This window comes from Ranitomeya variabilis, chromosome 1, assembly GCF_051348905.1.
Source record: "Ranitomeya variabilis isolate aRanVar5 chromosome 1, aRanVar5.hap1, whole genome shotgun sequence".
Taxonomy (NCBI): Eukaryota; Metazoa; Chordata; class Amphibia; order Anura; family Dendrobatidae; genus Ranitomeya; species Ranitomeya variabilis.
Window position 1 is genome coordinate 366078727 of NC_135232.1, and position 20305 is coordinate 366099031.

The 20305-nt window shown below is 51.7% G+C and overlaps 1 protein-coding gene across 3 annotated transcripts in view; it reads left to right on the forward strand.

Annotated features, from left to right (window-relative positions):
- The window catches only part of LOC143759897 (uncharacterized), a 200576-nt gene that overhangs the window by 104048 nt on the left and 76223 nt on the right, over positions 1 to 20305 (forward strand). For all 3 annotated transcript variants that reach the window (XR_013212246.1, XM_077248988.1, XM_077248989.1), the window contains 2 exons: positions 7343 to 7497; positions 8429 to 8506. Coding sequence is in view for 2 of the 3 variants with exons in the window: in XM_077248988.1 (XP_077105103.1) it covers positions 7343 to 7497; positions 8429 to 8506 (233 nt within the window). In the remaining variant the exon portion in view is untranslated. The remainder of the gene's footprint in view (positions 1 to 7342; positions 7498 to 8428; positions 8507 to 20305) is intronic.

Here is a 20305-nt window from a genome sequence, read left to right on the forward strand (position 1 = left end):
ATATAATTCAATAGCGTACAGCTCGATGATAGGTAACTGGCCATTTCTCCAGTGTATCAGAAGCTGCCGGTTTCCTAGGCTTTAAGGCCACGTTCACATGTTCAGTCTTTGGTCAGTATTTTACCTCAGTATTTATAAGCCAAAACCAGGACCAGTATTCAAGAGTGTCCTTTTCCCCTGGCCACAGACGCCGGGAGGCAGGAGAGTGGTGGACTCCTGAAGACAGTGGATGTTTAAAGGGAATCTGTCGCCAGGTTTTTGCTACCTCATCTGAGAGCAGCATAATGTAGGGGCAGACACCTTGTTTCCGGCAATGTGTCCCTTACTGATCTGGTTGCTGTCATTTTGATAAAATCACTGTGGACTTTTGTAGCCAAAACCAGGAGATCAAAATATCAAAATAGAATATTAATTCTATGGTTTTAATTGTCTTCCTTTTTTACAAACTTGCTTATCTTACTCACTTATATAGCGCCATTAATTCCTCAGCGCTTTACAGACATCATCAACACTGTCCCCACTGGGGCTCACAATCTACATTCCCTATCAGTATGTCTTTGGAGTGTGGGAGGAAACCGGAGGAAACCCACACAAACACGGGGAGAATATACCGACTCCTTGCAGATGTTGTCCAAGGTGGGATTTGAACCCAGGACCCCAGCGCTACATAGCTACGGTGCTGCACCCTTTATGGTCTACTCCAACCTTTGGCTAAAATGCTCTTGAAAAAGACCTACATAATGTAATAACTGTATGACAATCCTTTTATATTATTTCAAAACACTCTTTTTTGGTGATCACTTTGTATCCCAATTCATACTGCACCCACACACACACACAAATGATACACCATTTGAAAGGTAAACTTGCCCCCTTCAGCAAGAAAATAGCCAAACAAACCACACATCCATGATGTGATCACAAACTACACTTTAAACATTAATTTTCATAAACCTGCAGTAAGGAAAAATGACCTGCAGGTGGTACCACACTACCCCAAAGCACAATACCACAAAGCTGAAACAAATCCTAGCATTTGCCTTGGGGGCTTTCCAGCTTGCCGAACTCCTTGCCCAGCCAATTTCAGGCAGGTACATATAAAATATTTGCTACATATGTGGAAGTAGAATAAAAGTAAAACTTTACGTTTATGTTTATGTTTAAGACTTCAGCTTTAAAACTGAAGATATAAATGAATGCAGCCTAAAAGGCACCGGACAGGTTCTGAACCATCAGATTTTCCGTATTATTGGACAGTCATTGAAAAGTCTATCTTCATTCTAAGGTTGCATTGCATTGCGTTAACATAACTCAGACTGTACATTGTTTCCTGATGGGAGAGATTGGTGGAAACAACCTTGCAAAAATTGAAAAAAAAAAAATCCAACCACAGGGGAAAAAAGGTAAAATAATCTGCAGATATTACTTTTTTTAAAAAAGGATATTCCCAATTATTATACAATGGTGTAAATACGCTCCGTTATGGGGTCAATTCTCCTTTATCATTTTTACTGTCAAAGTGGCACTGCTGTACAGGGAGCTGCTCCGTTCACATGCATAGGGCTGTGTTGCACTTCACTACACTGCAGATAATGGCAGTGCTGCTGTGGAGGGGAAACAAATGCTACTGCCCCTGTTCTTTTGCAAGGTCCTGACAATCAGACCCCTTCTGATCAGTAAGTAAAATGCCATTATGTTTAATGTTGGGGGATCTCCTTTAGGCTGGAGTCACACACAAAGTATAAAAAAAAAATCGCTCTGTTTTACACTGACGAGAATCGCAGAAATGTTCCCTGAACAGTGATCCGTATGTCATCCGTGTGCAGTGGGAGGATGTGATTTTCTCGCAAGTAAGCATCCATGTGACATCCGTATGGCGAGATTTTCTCGCCAGCTTGAAAAATGGACATAGAATGGATACATGGGCTCAAATATTCGTGAAAACATAAATATGTACATATATATATATATATATATATATATATATACAGTATATACACAGTATATATGTCAGTGAGACATATACCTCTGTGTTCATCATCTTATTAAATACATTTACATTTGAGCAGCTTGATTTTCCTGAAATTGCCTGCGCCCCCCACAACCAATGTGCGAAAATTTCGCACGGACCAACTAGTAAGAATAGTAATTGTATCTAATATATAATTGCCTAGAATACTACTTCCTGCAATTTGTGCCAACTTCCGTGGCTTTGTCCGGAGCTATTGTCCGGAGCTATTGTCCGGAGCTATTGTCCGGAGCTAATGTCCGGAGCTAATGTCCGGAGCTAATGTCCGGAGATAAGTGACGTCACCAGTGTCCTACACCCAGGCAGAGCACAGTGGCCCCAGGCAGAGCACAGGGGCCCCAGGCAGAACATGGGGCCCCAGGCAGAGCACAGGGGCCCCAGGCAGAGCACAGGGGCCCCAGGCAGCATATGGGGCCCCAGGCAGAGCACAGGGCCCCCAGGCAGCATATGGGGCCCCAGGCAGAGCACAGTGGCCCCAGGCAGAGCACACACCAAATCGGAGGCCGAGGGGCCCCGCCAACCAAATCGGAGGCCGAGGAGCCCCGCCCACCAAATTGAAGGCCGAGCGGCCCCGCCCACCAAAGCAGAGGCCGAGGGGCCCGGCCCCGCCCACCAAAGCGGAGGCCGAGGGGCCCCGCCCACCAAATCGGAGGCCGAGGGTCCCCGCCCACCAAATCGGAGGCCGAGGGTCCCTGCCCACCAAATCGGAGGCCGAGGGTCCCCGCCCACCAAATCGGAGGCCGAGGGTCCCCGCCCACCAAATCGGAGGCCGAGGGTCCCCGCCCACCAAATCGGAGGCCGAGGGTCCCCGCCCACCAAATCGGAGGTCGAGGGTCCCCGCCCACCAAATCGGAGGCCGAGGGTCCCCGCCCACCAAATCGGAGGTCGAGGGTCCCCGCCCACCAAATCGGAGGCCGAGGGTCCCCGCCCACCAAATTGGAGGCCGAGGGTCCCCGCCCACCACATCGGAGGCCGAGGGGCCCCGCCCACCAAATCGGAGGCCGAGGGTCCCCGCCCACCAAATCGGAGGCCGAGGGTCCCCGCCCACCAAATCGGAGGCCGAGGGTCCACACCATCCAAATCGGAGGCCGAGGGGCCCCGTCCACCAAATCGGAGGCCGACAGGCCCCACCCACCAAAGCGGAGGCCGAGGGTCCCCGCCCACCAAATCGGAGGCCGAGGGTCCCCGCCCACCAAAGCGGAGGCCAAGGGGCCTGCCCCCGCCCACCAAAGCGGAGGCCGAGGGGCCCCGCCCACCACATCGGAGGCCGAGGGGCCCCGCCCACCAAATCGGAGGCCGAGGGTCCCCGCCCACCAAATCGGAGGCCGAGGGTCCCCGCCCACCAAATCGGAGGCCGAGGGTCCCCGCCCACCAAATCGGAGGCCGAGGGGCCCCGCCCACCAAATTGGAGGCCGAGGGGCCCCGCCTACCAAATCGGAGGCCGAGGGTCCCCGCCCACCAAATCGGAGGCCGAGGGTCCCCGCCCACCAAATTGGAGGCCGAGGGTCCCCGCCCACCAAATTGGAGGCCGAGGGTCCCCGCCCACCAAATCGGAGGCCGAGGGTCCCCGCCCACCAAATCGGAGGCCGAGGGGCCCCGCCAACCAAATCGGAGGCCGAGGGGCCCCGCCCACCAAATCGGGGGCCGAGGGGCCCCGCCCACCAAATCGGAGGCCGAGGGTCCCCGCCCACCAAATCGGAGGATAATTGCCCCGCCCACCAAATCGGAGGCCGAGGGGCCCCACCAACCAAATCGGAGGCCGAGGAGCCCAGCCCACCAAATCGAAGGCCGAGTGGCCCCGCCCACCAAAGCGGAGGCGGAGGGACCCCGCCCACCAAATCGGAGGCCGTGGGGCCCCGCCAACCAAAGCGGAGGCCGAGGGTCCCCGCCCACCAAATCGGAGGCAGAGGGACCCCGCCCACCAAATCGGAGGCCGAGGGGCCCCGCCCACCAAAGTGGAGGCCGAGGGTCCCCGCCCACCAAATCGGAGGTCGAGGGTCCCCGCCCACCAAATCGGAGGCCGAGGGTCCCCGCCCACCAAATCGGAGGCCGGTCCCCGCCCACCAAATCGGAGGCCGACGGTCCCCACCCACCAAATCGGAGGACGAGGGGCCCCACCAACCAAATCGGAGGCCGAGGAGCCCCGCCCACCAAAAGTAAGTGCGGCCCCAAAAGTAAGTGCGCCCCCAGGTGCAAAAGTAAGTGCGCCCCCGGGTGCAAAAGTAAGTGCGCCCCCGGGTGCAAAAGTAAGTGCGCCCCCGGGTGTAAAAGTAAGTGCGCCTCCGGGTGCAAAAGTAAGTGCGCCCCCGGGTGCAAAAGTAAGCGCGCCCCCGGCCCCGGGTGCAAAAGTAAGCGCGCCCCCCAGTCCCGTGTGTGAAAAGTGCTGCTGTAAAGCTGGTAGCGCTGTTCAAGCACCATGTATTTCCTTCAGGAAATGCCCATCTAATATATAATTGCCTAGAATACTACTTCCTGCAATTTGTGCCAACTTCCGTGGCTTTGTCCGGAGCTAATGTCCGGAGATAATGTCCGGAGCTAATGTCCGGAGATAATGTCCGGAGCTAATGTCCGGAGATAATGTCCGGAGATAAGTGACGTCACCAGTGTCCTACACCCAGGCAGAGCACAGGGGCCCCAGGCAGCATATGGGGCCCCAGGCAGAGCACAGTGGCCCCAGGCAGAGCACAGGGGCCCCAGGCAGCCTATGGGGCCCCAGGCAGAGCACAGGGGCCCCAGGCAGCATATGGGGCCCCAGGCAGAGCACAGGGGCCCCAGGCAGCATATGGGGCCCCAGGCAGAGCACAGTGGCCCCAGGCAGAGCACAGGGGCCCCAGGCAGAACATGGGGCCCCAGGCAGAGCACAGGGGCCCCAGGCAGAGCACAGGGGCCCCAGGCAGCATATGGGGCCCCAGGCAGAGCACAGGGGCCCCAGGCAGAGCACAGGGGCCCCAGGCAGCATATGGGGCCCCAGGCAGAGCACAGGGGCCCCAGGCAGCATATGGGGCCCCAGGCAGAGCACAGTGGCCCCAGGCAGAGCACAGGGGCCCCAGGCAGAACATGGGGCCCCAGGCAAAGCACAGGGGTCCCAGGCAGAGCACAGGGGCCCCAGGCAGCATATGGCGCCCCAGGCAGAGCACAGGGGCCCCAGGCAGCTAATGGGGCCCCAGGCAGAGCACAGTGGCCCCAGGCAGCATATGGGGCCCCAGGCAGAGCACAGTGGCCCCAGGCAGAGCACAGGGGCCCCAGGCAGCATATGGGGCCCCAGGCAGAGCACAGTGGTCCCAGGCAGAGCACAGGGGCCCCAGGCAGCTTATGGGGCCCCAGGCAGAGCACAGTGGCCCCAGGCAGAACATGGGGCCCCAGGCAGAGCACAGGGGCCCCAGGCAGAGCACAGGGGCCCCAGGCAGAACATGGGGCCCCAGGCAGAGCACAGGGGCCCCAGGCAGAGCACAGGGGCCCCAGGCAGCATATGGGGCCCCAGGCAGAGCACAGGGGCCCCAGGCAGCATATGGGGCCCCAGGCAGAGCACAGTGGCCCCAGGCAGAGCACAGGGGCCCCAGGCAGCATATGGGGCCCCAGGCAGAGCACAGTGGTCCCAGGCAGAGCACAGGGGCCCCAGGCAGCCTATGGGGCCCCAGGCAGAGCACAGTGGCCCCAGGCAGAACATGGGGCCCCAGGCAGAACATGGGGCCCCAGGCAGAGCACAGGGGCCCCAGGCAGAGCACAGGGGCCCCAGGCAGCATATGGGGCCCCAGGCAGAGCACAGTGGTCCCAGGTAGAGCACAGGGGCCCCAGGCAGCCTATGGGGCCCCAGGCAGAGCACAGGGGCCCCAGGCAGCATATGGGGCCCCAGGCAGAGCACAGGGGCCCCAGGCAGCATGTGGGGCCCCAGGCAGAGCACAGTGGCCCCAGGCAGAGCACAGGGGCCCCAGGCAGAGCACAGGGGCCCCAGGCAGCATATGGGGCCCCAGGCAGAGCACAGTGGCCCCAGGCAGAGCACAGGGGCCCCAGGCAGCATATGGGGCCCCAGGCAGAGCACAGTGGTCCCAGGCAGAGCACAGGGGCCCCAGGCAGCCTATGGGGCCCCAGGCAGAGCACAGCGGCCCCAGGCAGAACATGGGGCCCCAGGCAGAGCACAGGGGCCCCAGGCAGAGCACAGGGGCCCCAGGCAGCATATGGGGCCCCAGGCAGAGCACAGTGGTCCCAGGTAGAGCACAGGGGCCCCAGGCAGCCTATGGGGCCCCAGGCAGAGCACAGGGGCCCCAGGCAGCATATGGGGCCCCAGGCAGAGCACAGGGGCCCCAGGCAGCATATGGGGCCCCAGGCAGAGCACAGTGGCCCCAGGCAGAGCACAGGGGCCCCAGGCAGAACATGGGGCCCCAGGCAGAGCACAGGGGCCCCAGGCAGCATATGGGGCCCCAGGCAGCATATGGGGCCCCAGGCAGAGCACAGCGATATTTTGGACCACTGTGCGGTGTTTCAGACCCCCTGTGTGATGTCTGGGGCCCTGTTCTTAAGTATATTAAAGATTAAAGTAACGTATATTAAAGTATATTATAGATCAAATTTGACACGTTTATGAGCACCATTGAGTGATATACTCAAGAATGACATAATTTTTCAACATTTTATGGTTTCAAACTGTAAACACTCAGAGTTTTTTTTACTTCAACCAGAAAACCTTAACGGTTCATAAAAAAACTTGACTGTTCAGGATATGATAAAAGTCATAGTATTCTGAATCTTTAACTTATAAAGATACCTTTACATGGGGTGATTATTGGTTCCAGAGAGGCTTTTGGCCGATAATCGTACACATGGCTGGTGACAGGACAATACAATATAAACGTTCAAAGGTAAACACTGATAACATTAAAATCTAATATATAATTGCCTAGAATACTACTTCCGGCAATTTGTGCCAACTTCCGTGGCTTTGTCCGGAGATAATGTCCGGAGATAAGTGACGTCACCAGAGTCCTACACCCGCTCAGGGTGGACAAAGATATATGCCTTCGTGGTGCGCGGCACTTTTCTGATTGGTTGCCGCCTGCCGCGAGCGACCAATCAGAAATGTGCCGTACTGTCAAGAATTGTCAAGAGCTGGTGAGTGCAGCCATTTTTTGTTCTTTCTTACTATTATTTATTAATTGTATTATTCTTACATTTGAATAAATAAAGTATATATGGATTCTAGACTCCCGATTCTTTAGAATCGGGCTGCCATCTAGTATAATATAATCATTCTCATTGCAGAATCTCATGAAATGCAATAAATATAAATGGAAAAATCTTTACATTCTGCTCACACAGGAGCTGAATTTAACCAACTGCAGCGGAGAGATATTTAGAGGAGACACAGTTTTGTCCTATGCCAGTCATTTCTGCCCCCGACTAACATCGGTGGATGTCAGCTGGACTGGAGCCACTGATAAAGGCATCATTTCTCTTATACAGGCCTGTGTATGGTAAGTATTAATAGTATGACATACAGTAATTAAACTTCCTACAGTGGGACCAGAAGTGAAGCACTAAGAAGAGACATTTTTTAGAGACTTCTAACTAGAAGCAAACTGACTAGTGATGAGAAAATGTGCCCGCATAAGGTGTTATCTGAGCATGCTCGGGTGCTAACCGAGTATCTTCGGCGTGCTCGGAAAAAATTTTGTTAAAGTCCTCGCGGCTGCATGTCCCGGGGCTGTTCGACAGGCGCAACACATGCAGGGATTGCCTAACAAACCTTGAGCAGTGTGATCATGCAGTCTGCTCCCCTCTATGTGGCACACCATTGGGTCACACAGAATAACATTATCCATTGGGTACAGTAGGTTTCCATTTTTTAACCGTGTAGTGTATAATGGGAAACTCCATTTTATTAGGATTTTCCCATTAAATCTTGCTCATCATGTTTTTCAGTGTTAAAGGGTTTTTCCCAATACAGTAAGTTGTCCCCCATCCCAGGGAAAGGGAATAATTTTCTGATTGCTTGGGGTCTGGCCGCTAGGACCCCCTATCCATCCTAAGAACGTGGTTTTGTTACCCGGGAACAAGGCTCTGCAAATCCCTATCTTAAATAGAAAATGCACGTGCCCAACTTCACTCCATTTATCGTCTATGGGACTGCAGAGTGCTGTACTACAGGCAATGAGGCTGTTTCTTTCAAGACGGGGCTCAGGATGAGCCTGATTTCCGGGATACAGAGCCTTATTTTCGGGATCAATGGGGGATCTCAGTGGTCTGACTCTCAATTACCAGTAAATTATTCTCTATCCCATAGACAGCAGATAGCTTAATATTTTAAGAACCTGCACAGTATTCATTTACTTACTACATAAGAGTGATTATGATTATTATTACACCGTAAAGATGTTTTCATTTATTTTTCTTACATCCCCTTAGCTTGCAAAGTCTATCAATGAATGGCTGTAATATCACAGATAACGCCATTACCGCTCTTTTGAAAAGACATTATAAAAGGTAAGAATGGACTAAATCTGCTCTGTAACTTGCTGAGAAGCATTTCGAGTTTTTAGGGGAATCAGGAAGGGTTAAGACTAGTTAAAAGATATGTGTTAGTAAATTATTATTTTTTTTAAACTATTATTTTTGCTTTAAAGGGTTTCACCAAAAGTGGTTGCATAGTTGTAAAACAGCAAAAACAGATAGTGTCTGTTCACCCTTTCTGGTCCAGTGCCGGCTCTCGAGGGCAGAAATTTTACTGACTGTTTGCCCCTACATTTACTATAGAGGGTCTGGTCTAGGGTCTATATTTGATTAGAAGGCTGTTCTGTATTTATCTATCTGGTCTGGGATGTATTTAATTAGGGGGTCTAGTCTGGCATCCACTTAGTGAGTCTGAGCTGGGGTCTTTGTTTGTTCAGGGGGACTGAATTATAGCTTGTATGCATTACAGAGGGTCTGCTCTAGGGTCTACATTTGGTTAGAGTGACCCTGGTCTGTATTTATGTAGGCTGTCTGGTCTGGGATCTACTGGATTTAATTAGAGTCTCACTTATATTTAGCCAGCCTGAGCTGGGGGTCTGTATTTATTTAGGGGCTCTGGTCGGAGATTTGTTAATTTCAAGATCTGGTCTGGTCTCTGTTTAGGCACTCTGGGATCTATATTCATTGGGGGTCTGAGTTTGTTTATTTTGGGATCTTGTCTGAGATCTGTGTATACTATAGGAGCTGTTCTAGGGTTTTAATTTTTTTTCATTAAGGTGTAATAATGGATAAAGTAATTTCTGAATTGGAAAACAGTAGGTCAGCAGTAGGACACGGCCTATGTAAATGGTGAGTATATATTAAAAAATATTATTAGTGTAAATCCACCTCTGATTGTACAGATGTATTAGTGACTGCACACTTGTCCCAAAGAAGGACTCCGGCACTCTCCTAGTTGTGGACTGGTGATTGCATTGGGGTACCAGACACAGGGACCATTAGGGATTCCCATTTAACCCATTTATGAACTACTGGACTTGTGAGTGGGGGGAGAGCAGTGGTTGTCGGAGTGTTCAGAGAGAACATCGTAATACAAAATTCTGTGACTGTACTAAATGGCTGTAGTGGACGCGAGGGTTGTTAGACTTGTATCAGTCAACAGACGTGTAAAAGAGCATTACATAGAGGGAACAATCAGTCATGTAGCTGAATGGCAACCAAACATACTGAAAACAGTAACAATTATTTATTTGTCATTTTCTCAAACTATTTCAATGTAACCAGTAATTCATGGCATTTATATTGATTGTTGGCTCGACTAGAAAGATCTGTAAAGGAAGGCTTCAGATGGCCTTTTCCCATAAGGGACACATTGATTACTTGATGTGTTTTTCCAGTTGTGCTCCCACATACTTGCAGCAATCTTCATTCTTTTTGTTGAGAAGTGTTGTTGACTCATTCCTATTCTCTCGGTGTCTATCTGTTAAGGCCATCATGTTCCTTCATTAGGTGGCTTTCTATATACAGCACACAAGCTAGATATGTAGTTCATCCAGATCCATATATTTTGGTTGTTCTGTTAGGTATTCAGAGGATAATAATGATTTTTCATAACTTACATGATGAACATTTGACTACTGATTTTTAATTGGAAAGTAATTCATTGAACGTTTATGGTAAATCACAGACATCATCTGTTATACGCTATGCCCAAAATACATCTTATCTCTTCTAACCTGCAGCTTGGCAGTTTAGGGGTTATTCCATTTTATTGTTGGTGTTATCAGGTAGTAAACGGTTGTAAAAGAATTATCTCTAGGGGTCTAGAAGAGTGCTAGAGCTAATGGCAGGTTACTTAAGTTATTAAATTGTACCATTGCTGGAGTTTAGGTAATTAAAAACCTCTCCAGGCTCCGTCACCAGAATCAATCTCACTCATGACATTCAGAATGCATTTGGTAAGCAAACATTATAACATATAGCAAAATTTGAACAGTCCAGTGGATCAGACCAGTGCCATTATTGTAGCAAGTTCTATTGTTGCATAGAGAAAAAAATTCAAACAATCAGTTATTGCCATTGTTGCCTAAAGGCATCTTGCCGCAATCACACTAGTGCCATCGTCGCCTAGCAGCAGCTTGGTACGCTCACACAAGTGCCATTGTCACACTGAGGCAGCTTGAAGCAATTAGAGCAATGCCATTATTGCCTAGAGGCATCTTGCTGCAATGACACTACTGCTATGATCATGCCATTGTTGCCTAGAGACAGTTTGGGCAATCACCTCACTGCCATCTTAGCCTAGAGGCAGTTTGGCACAATCACACCAATACAATCATAGCTTAGAAGCAACTTCGCACCATCACACCTCTGTCGTCATTCATTGGAGGCAGCTTGGCGCAATCACACCAGTTCCATTGTGACCTTTAGGCAGCTTGGTACAATCAGACCACTGCCATAATAGCCTAGAGGAAGGTTGTCACAATAAAACCACTGCCGTCGTCGCCTAGGAGCTGCTTGGTACAATCACACCAGTGCCATTGTCACCTATAGGCAGCTTGGCACAATCACACCACTGCCGTTGTTGCCTAGAGGCAGCTTTGGCACAATCACACCACTGCTGTCATCACCTAGAGGCAGCTTGGCACAATCACACCAATGCAATCATAGCTTAGAAGCAACTTGGCACCATCACACCACTGTCGTCATCGCCTTGAGGCAGCTTGCCACAATCACACCACTGCCATTGTCACCTATAGGCAGCTTGGCACAATCAAACCACTGCCATCATAGCCTAGAGGCAGCTTGGCACAATCACATTAGTGCCATCATCATGCCATTGTTGGTTAGAGCCATCTTGGCGCAATCACACCAATGCCATCATTGCTTACAGGCAGCTTGGCGCAATCACACCAGTGCCATTGTCACCTATAGGCAGTGCAGCGCCCCAGAGTCCTGGTCGTTGCAGTACTGTGGCTCCGCCGCTAAGGGGAGCTATGGCACGTCTGATGGCACTGAAGGAGTTCATCTGATCAGGTATCACAGACACCATTACATTTCATAGTCGGGCCTCCAGGGGGAGCTAAGGGTTCTATTCACTAGGCCACTCCCCACCATTGTGGGTAAACTGGGGGTCAGGCAGGAAGTTAGATCAGAAAGCTGACTGGGTTGGAACCAGGCAACACCTTGTGGCAGAGGGTGTTGTGGGGGAAGATACAGTAGGGTCTCTGTCAGGGGTGGGATCCTGACAGAGGCTTGGCAACTTGAGCGAACGTAACGGGACCGTGCCTGCTCAGGATAGCGGCGGTGCCCAAGGAAGGATCAGAAGCGAGATAGATTGTGCTGAGTGAGAACCGAGATCGAAGCAATAAGGAGAATACCAGTAGGAGTCGTGCTGTAAGACCGAGGCAACATCCTACTGAGGCGCACTACCGGTGGCCGGAACGCCGAGAGAGCATTATAACATTCAGCTTCAAGCAATACTCTAAACAGCGGCAGGACAGTCAGTCTAAGGCGGACTGTCTCACTTAATTCACCTATGCAGTCTTGGGGGGCAACTTGTGGAGAGGGGCGACTCTAGGGTCCCGGAAGAGCTCCGAGCCTACCCGTCAAACGGGTGCCGTCCCAACCAGAACATCAGGGACGGACGGAGGCTTAGCAGAACATCATCTAATCGAGTTGTGAGGGAACTTAAGAAACAGACACAACCGTTGTGGGGACTTTCTGTAAGCACAGCAGGGAAGGACCACAACACTTAGCGCTAGAAGGAAGGCACAGATTTCCACCTGTGAAGAGAAGTCTGGAGGTGCCATTGGACCGGCCTGACTTGCGTAGCCTGGTGAACCGTATTCTGGACTGAGGACCCAGAGATCTTCAGTAAAGAGGTAAAGAGACTGCAACCTGGTGTCCTCGTTATTTACTGCACCGCACCACTACGGCATCTGCACCACCATCACCATTCACATCTATCCATACCTGGTTACTGTGCGCCCCACGGCAGGGTCACGGACCGGGCCTAGCCACCGTGACAACCCCAGAGCAGAGACTCAGAGGCCCGGCACCGGGTACCCCTCGGCCCTGCGGCGGTGGGGGCGCTACAACTTGGCGTCACGAACAGGATCTACTTAAGCCTGAAGAATCAGGTCATGTGTGCCTTGGAACTGTGATTTATTGTGCTTGGACTGTACTTTATTGCAAAGACTGTGTGCTGCCATTTACCGCTAAAAGTTCCCGCCAAAAGTCGCCGCCACTGCGGCGCCATGGGGAGCGCAGAGGAAGAAGGGCGTGCCATGGGAGGAGACTACCAAAGCGGCGCCAGAAGTAGCGACCGCCCCCTCCGACTCCTGCTGCGAGAGGACGACCTACCCAGCAGCAGAGGAGAACCGCCCCCTGACTTGCAACGGCGGGAACGAGGTGAAGAAGGTGCCCGACCTCGGAGAAATGGCGGAGCCAGGTGCATGCATTGCCGCCGAATGCCCGACAGCGATGATGAGCAGCAAGTGCCCGAGCAACGGCAAGGTGATCCCGGCCTGCCCTTACCCATCAGAGACGGACTCGCGTCCACCGCCGGTGAAGGACCTGAACTCCTTGGAGCCGCCAGTGGAGGAGCCGAGCCTACCTATCCCAGCCACGGAACCATGGAGGGCGGAGCCGCATCAAGAGGTGACTCCGGAAGAGCTGCGGTCCGGGTTGCAGCCGATTCCAGCGTCCTTGTCAACGGACTGGAGCGACATCGGTGGAATCACATCAGGCGCAGGTATGGACGGCGCCCCTACTCCCCCGGCCGATTCTGCTCTCCCGACCGATCCGGCTCCCCTGGCCGATCCCGCTCCTGTGACCGCTCCTCACCCCAGCAACAATAACCGTTTCTTCTCGGTGGAGCGGGTAGTCCTCACCCCCGACGCGATGGGGAAGCTGTTACCTCCACTACCGACCAAGATGGGGGAACCCATAGATGTAGGCCCGGACGGGGTGATCCTCTGGTGGGACACCCCCTGGAACGAGCCGTATGGAGCTCCGGGGGAGAGCCTCACCCTTGCGGTACTTACCTGGGAACAGTATAAGCAGTGCCTGATCCAACACTGGAAAAATCGAGACGAGACTGAACAACATAATACACAACGTAAAAAGTCTGCGCACGGCCGGAAAGACGTGGTAAAGCGGGGAACTGTGCTGGCCTATCACCCGAAGAGGGGATGGGGCTCCATACAGGAACCGGGACTACCAACTGATGCCTTTGTTACTAGTTACAACGTAAAAACTCCATGCTGCAGTCGAGATGGTGACCCATTGCAAAGAGGGGATCAGGTGACCTACACTCGCCACCGGAATGCACAAGGATGGTGCGCTCGGAACGTACACCGGTGTGAGCCTGAGGGAGCGTCACCTGTTGCCCCGATCATGATTGATCCAGATTTGCCAGATCTTGTTACTGTCACCACCGTACGCCTTGTAGCGGCTACTGAACTTGCAAGCAGGGTTAGCCTTCAAATCCAGACACCGGCTGATCTGATGGCACCTGAGAGACCAACTACCAGTACAGGTGCTGCATCGGCCGGAAAACAAAGGCCACCCCCAGACTTGGAAGGATAAACCTCGATACCATGAGTATGTATATAGTTACTGTTTTACTATTTTGCTGCTAAACCCGTTCAGGGTTAACTTTTAAAGGGGATCCCTTTGTTGACCCGGGATCCCTATTACTTTTTGGTTGTTTTTCCACTTTTGTTTCCTGTTGAAAAGAACTGCCGCAATCATGAACAGTGCATGATACAAACTTTTTGTACATAGTTTGCACCTTATTAAAGGTGCTCCCTACTGGTTTTACTTCAAAAAAGGACTCTTTGTGAAGATACCACACTGGAACCTTTGCTGAGTACAGACTGGTAGCTTGAGAAGATATGCTACCTCATAGAGACTTGGTCCCCTCTTAAAGGGGATGTTCATATGTTGCACTTAAGAGAATAGCATTGCTTTAAGACTGAGGGATAGCAATAATGTTTTGATAGAGAGAACGTGATGATAATGTTTGTGTGAGAAAGTTATATGTGGCCAACTAGTTAATTGTAAAGGAATGCTGATGATGTTTCCTGAAAGGAAGTGAAAGCTAGAAGAAGATTTAATGTTCTATAGAAAATGGTTGATAATGTTAAAAGATAATGAGGATAGAAGGTGAACCCTGAGTCCTCCTAGGAGTCATGTAGAGATGGCTCGGTGCTCTTAAACTGAAAGTGATGTTATGTTCTATACTGTGTATAGTAGTTGAAAAGACAGAAGGCTCGGGCTGAAAGGAGCGGTCCTGTGAGAAAGGAGAGGCAGTAGGTCTGGTGCCGTTAGGACAGGCGGTCCTGCAGATTTAAAGAAGGGGAATGTAAAAGTTAAATTGCCTTATAATGTGATTATAAGAAGGTCTTTAGCGGATTTAGAGTGTACATCCTTAAGGACAATGTTAACTTATTATTCAAAAGTTTGCACTAAGTAGAATACCCGGTTGGGTAACAGGAGTTATTTATAGCCTGTAATTTATAATGTTAACCATGTTTGTAACGTTTAAGCGTCCTCACCTCCCATAAAGGGAAGCCCTGTTCAAGCTTACTTATTGTTATTGCACTCAACAAAACTGTATGTCTTTTTGATAACTTGTATTGTTGTTTTCTTCCCAGTCCCGGAGTACTGTGTTTAACCAGGGGGGAGTGCAGCGCCCCAGAGTCCTGGTCGTTGCAGTACTGTGGCTCCGCCGCTAAGGGGAGTTATGGCACGTCTGATGGCACTGAAGGAGTTCATCTGATCAGGTATCACAGACACCAATACATTTCATAGTCGGGCCTCCAGGGGGAGCTAAGGGTTCTATTCACTAGGCCACTCCCCACCATTGTGGGTAAACTGGGGGTCAGGCAGGAAGTTAGATCAGAAAGCTGACTGGGTTGGAACCAGGCAACACCTTGTGGCAGAGGGTGTTGTGGGGGAAGATACAGTAGGGTCTCTGTCAGGGGTGGGATCCTGACAGAGGCTTGGCAACTTAACGTAACGGGACCGTGCCTGCTCAGGATAGCGGCGGTGCCCAAGGAAGGATCAGAAGCGAGATAGATTGTGCTGAGTGAGAACCGAGATCGAAGCAATAAGGAGAATACCAGTAGGGGTCGTGCTGTAAGACCGAGGCAACATCCTACTGAGGCGCACTACCGGTGGCCGGAACGCCGAGAGAGTATTATAACATTCAGCTTCAAGCAATACTCTAAACAGCGGCAGGACAGTCAGTCAAAGGCGGGCTGTCTCACTTAATTCACCTATGCAGTCTTGGGGGGCAACTTGTGGAGAGGGGCGACTCTAGGGTCCCGGAAGAGCTCCGAGCCTACCCGTCAAACGGGTGCCGTCCCAACCAGAACATCAGGGACGGACGGAGGATTAGCAGAACATCATCTAATCGAGTTGTGAGGGAACTTAAGAGACAGACACAACAGTTGTGGGGACTTTCTGTAAGCACAGCAGGGAAGGACCACAACACTTAGCGCTAGAAGGAAGGCACAGATTTCCACCTGTGAAGAGAACTCTGGAGGTGCCATTGGACCGGCCTGACTTGCGTAGCCTGGTGAACCGTATTCTGGACTGAGGACCCAGAGATCTTCAGTAAAGAGGTAAAGAGACTGCAACCTGGTGTCCTCGTTATTTACTGCACCGCACCACTACGGCATCTGCACCACCATCACCATTCACATCTATCCATACCTGGTTACTGTGCGCCCCACGGCAGGGTCACGGACCGGGCCTAGCCACCGTGACAACCCCAGAGCAGAGACTCAGAGGCCCGGCACCGGGTACCCCTCGGCCCTGAGGCGGTGGGGGCGCTACAGGCAGCTTGGCACAATCAGACCACTGCCATCATTTTGGAGCGCCCCCCCCACATGTAGGGCAATGGGGTTTGTTTGGAAGTAGTTTGTACGGTGTTCGTGACGCCACCTGTGGTATTCGGTCAGGGTGACCGACGCTGCTAGGGGTCCGCTGGGGTGATGGAATGGCAGCTAGATGGTGTACCTTCCCACAGGTGAAGTATGTCCCCAGGGCTTCCCAGATGTATAGGTGGTGGTGGTGGACGTTGTAAGGCACAATGAATAACGCGGACACAAAGGTTGCAGTCTCTTTACCTTTTACTGAAGACTTCAGGGTCCACAGTCCAGAGTACCGTTCACAGGGCAGGCAGAGTCCGGCCGGTCCGAAGGCACACCCAGAGTTCCCTTATCCAGGTGGAAATCAGTAGCCTTCCTACTAGCGCCTGTGTGTTGTACTACCTCCCTGATGAGCACCACAGGATGGTCCTCACAACTTTTGTGATTGTTTCTGATGTTCTCTCTCTCTCTGTCCCCCAGATGATATGGATAGGACAACCTGTATGATGGGGTAGGCCTGGAGCTTATTTATAGGGACCCTAGAGACGCCCCTCTCCCACAATTTGCCTCCGTGTCTTCATAGGTATTAAGGTCGGGCAGCCAACTTGGAATTAACTGTCCTGCCGGTCTCTGAAGTAATGCGTAGAGCCTATTACTCCCTCGGTGTTCCGGCCACCGGCTACGCGCCTCAGAAGGAGGCTGCCGATCTTGGGGCAGAACTCCTCCTGGTATTATCTCCTTGTGCTGTGACTTCGTTTATCACTCTCCACAATACAATTCGCTTCGTGTGCTTTCTTAGGATGCTGCCGCAATGGGCGCAGGCGCAGCTCCGTAACGTTCTATCTCGTGCTTGGCCTCTGTCAGGATCCCACCCCTGACAGGGACCCTCTGTCTGCAGCTCAGATGTTCCTCCTTTCCCCCTGTCTGCCTGACAGGTCCTCTCTGGGTCAAACCCAGGCAGCTTCTGACTGACTTCCTATCCAACCCACCAGTTTTACCCGTGTGTGAGGATTGGCCTAGTAGATAGCACCTTTGCTCCCCCTGGTGGAAGAGCGACATTACTGCAACGACCAGGACTCTGGGGCGCTGCACTCCCCCCCCCCCATTAAATCCAGTACTCTGGGACTGGGAAAAGAAAACAACAATTACAGGTTATTAAAAGACATGCACATTTTTGGAATGCTGTAAACAAGTAAATATAACAATGCTTCCCTTTATGGGAGGTGAGAACACTTGAACATTGCAAACAAAAACATATTTACATTGTGCAAAGGCAAATTGAAAACAATTATTATCTTTTTATAGAACCAATTACCCATACAGGTATTCTATCTACTAAGTGCAAGGACCCTCTAAGGGTATATTATAAAACGTCTTTCACTTTCACGTATGCAGGACTATCTGTCTTCCCCTACGGGCCTACTGCATTTCTCTTCCCAAGAGCTCAGCTTTATTTAAAGTACATCACTATCATTGTATTCTCAACATTATCACTATCTAACCTTTTAGCTACATACTATCACTATGTAAAACATTATTGCTATCTAAACATTCCCTTTAAGAGGAAATCTCAAGTCTCTTCTGAGGTAGTGCAAACAATCAACAAGTCAGTTATTAACTTTAAAGCAAGAACTTTCACGCTGTAATCAGGAACAGTCTCTTCAAAAAGCTCTTCTTTGTAAAACCAGTAGGGAGCACCTTTAATAAGGTGCAAACTATGTACAGCAACAGTTTGTGATCATGCGCAGTTCATGATTCTGCAGTTCTTTAAAGATGAGAAAACTTGTGCAAAAACATAAAAGAACAGGGATCCCGGGTCAACAAAGGGATCCCTTTAAGAGTTAACCCTAAACGGGTTTTAAGCAGCAAAGAAAACAAACAGTTTTAAACGAAACTATGTACATTTTTCGGTTCTCCGAGGTTTACTCTCATAATAGGTTGCAAGACATCAGTCGATAATGAACGCTTCTTGACTGGGGGAACTTTTATGCCGTGTCCTCGTCTGATGCGGTGTCAATATCATTGGGTCGTCTCTCAGGTGCGGTCAAGTCACTAGGGGTCTGGGTTTGGATGTCAGTTTTGGTAGCAAGTTCAGTAGTGGCAATAATGCACACCATGGTGGTAGTGTTAGGATTTGTCAGTTCAGAGTCGATCTTAGTCAGGACGGAAGGTGGCGCTACTGCAGGCTCGCATCGCTTCACATTCCGAGCGCACCAGCCTTGTGCACCCCGATGGCGAGTGTAGGTCACCTGGTCCCCTCTGCGTAAGGTTTGGTTCCGATACCCATAGCGGAATTGGGCCTCCACATCATAGCTGGTAACAAAGACTTCAGTCGGCAGTCCCGGCTCCTGTATAAAGCCCCAACCCCTTTTCGGGTGAAAGGCTAGCACGGTCCCTCGTTTTACCAAATTCTTATTACCGCGTTCGGTCTTTGGTTCTTGTACCTTCGGTGGGTCATTTTGTTCTGTCTCTTTTCGGTTTTTCCAGTGCGAAATTAGGCACTGTTTGTACTGCGCCCAAGTGAGCATGGCAATGTAGGTCCCCTCCTGCTTGGACCCATCCAATCTAGTCTTTGGGGCATCCCACTTGAAGAATACCCCCTCGGAGCTCACGTCTAACGGTTCGCCCATAGATGTCGGTAACGAGGGCAGTGTCCCTTCCATCGTGCCGAGGGCGGTCACAACTAGTTCGGCAGCAGGTGGCTAGTCAGTTGGGGAGCGGTCACTGGAGCAGGATTGGCCGGTGGGGCAGGGTCGCTTTCTGTACCTGTGTCTGATGTGATTCCACCGATGTCGATCTGTTCCGTTGATGAGGACACTGGAGTCGGCGGCGGCTCGGGCCATGGTTCTTCCAATGCGACCTTCTTGCACAGCTCCAACTTCCATTTCTTCACTATGGTCGGCTCCGCGCTCGGGGCAGGTTGACTCGGTCCCTCCGCCCGCGGTTCCAAGACATCCGGACCCTCCAGTGGCGGTGGGTTCAGGTCCGGGGTCGCTTCATCGTCGTCCGGGTACTTGCCGGTCGCCCTCACTGCTTCGGGGTCTGCGGCCACACATGCACACGGCTCCGCTATTTTCCGGGGGTGGAGCTCCTTCTTTCCCTGGTTCCCGCCATTGCAAATCAGGGGGCGTTCCTCCTTGGCTCCTGGGCATGTCTTCATCCCGGAGCAGTAGTCGGAGGGGGCGGTCGTCACTTTTGGCGCCACTTTGGTAATCCCCTCCCATGGCATGCCTTTCTTCTTCTCCTGCGCTCCTCGTGGCGCAGTAATGGTGGCGGTTTCGGTGGGAATTTTGGTGGTAAATGGCAATACACAGTCTTTAAGCTAATCACAGTTCCAATACAGTTCTGACACAGTTCTTAGGCACACATGACCCGATTTTCGGGCTTAAGTAGATCCTGTTTGTGACGCCAAGATTTTGGAGCGCCCCCCACGTGTAGGGCAATGGGGTACTTGGTACCGGGTCTATCTCTCTCGGTTCGAGGGATGTCACGGTGGCCCGACCCGGTCCGTGGCCCTTCTGAGGGGCGTCCAATTAAAAGTGAAGTAGTTTGTACGGTGTTCGTGACGCCACCTGTGGTATTCGGTCAGGGTGACCGACGCTGCTAGGGGTCCGCTGGGGTGATGGAATGGCAGCTAGATGGTGTACCTTCCCACAGGTGAAGTATGTCCCCAGGGCTTCCCAGATGTATAGGTGGTGATGGTGGACGTTGTAAGGCACAATGAATAACGCGGACACAAAGGTTGCAGTCTCTTTACCTTTTACTGAAGACTTCAGGGTCCACAGTCCAGAGTACCGTTCACAGGGCAGGCAGAGTCCGGCCGGTCCGAAGGCACATCCAGAGTTCCATTATCCAGGTGGAAATCAGTAGCCTTCCTACTAGCGCCTGTGTGTTGTAGTACCTCCCTGCTGAGCACCACGGGATAGTCCTCCCAACTTTCGTGATTGTT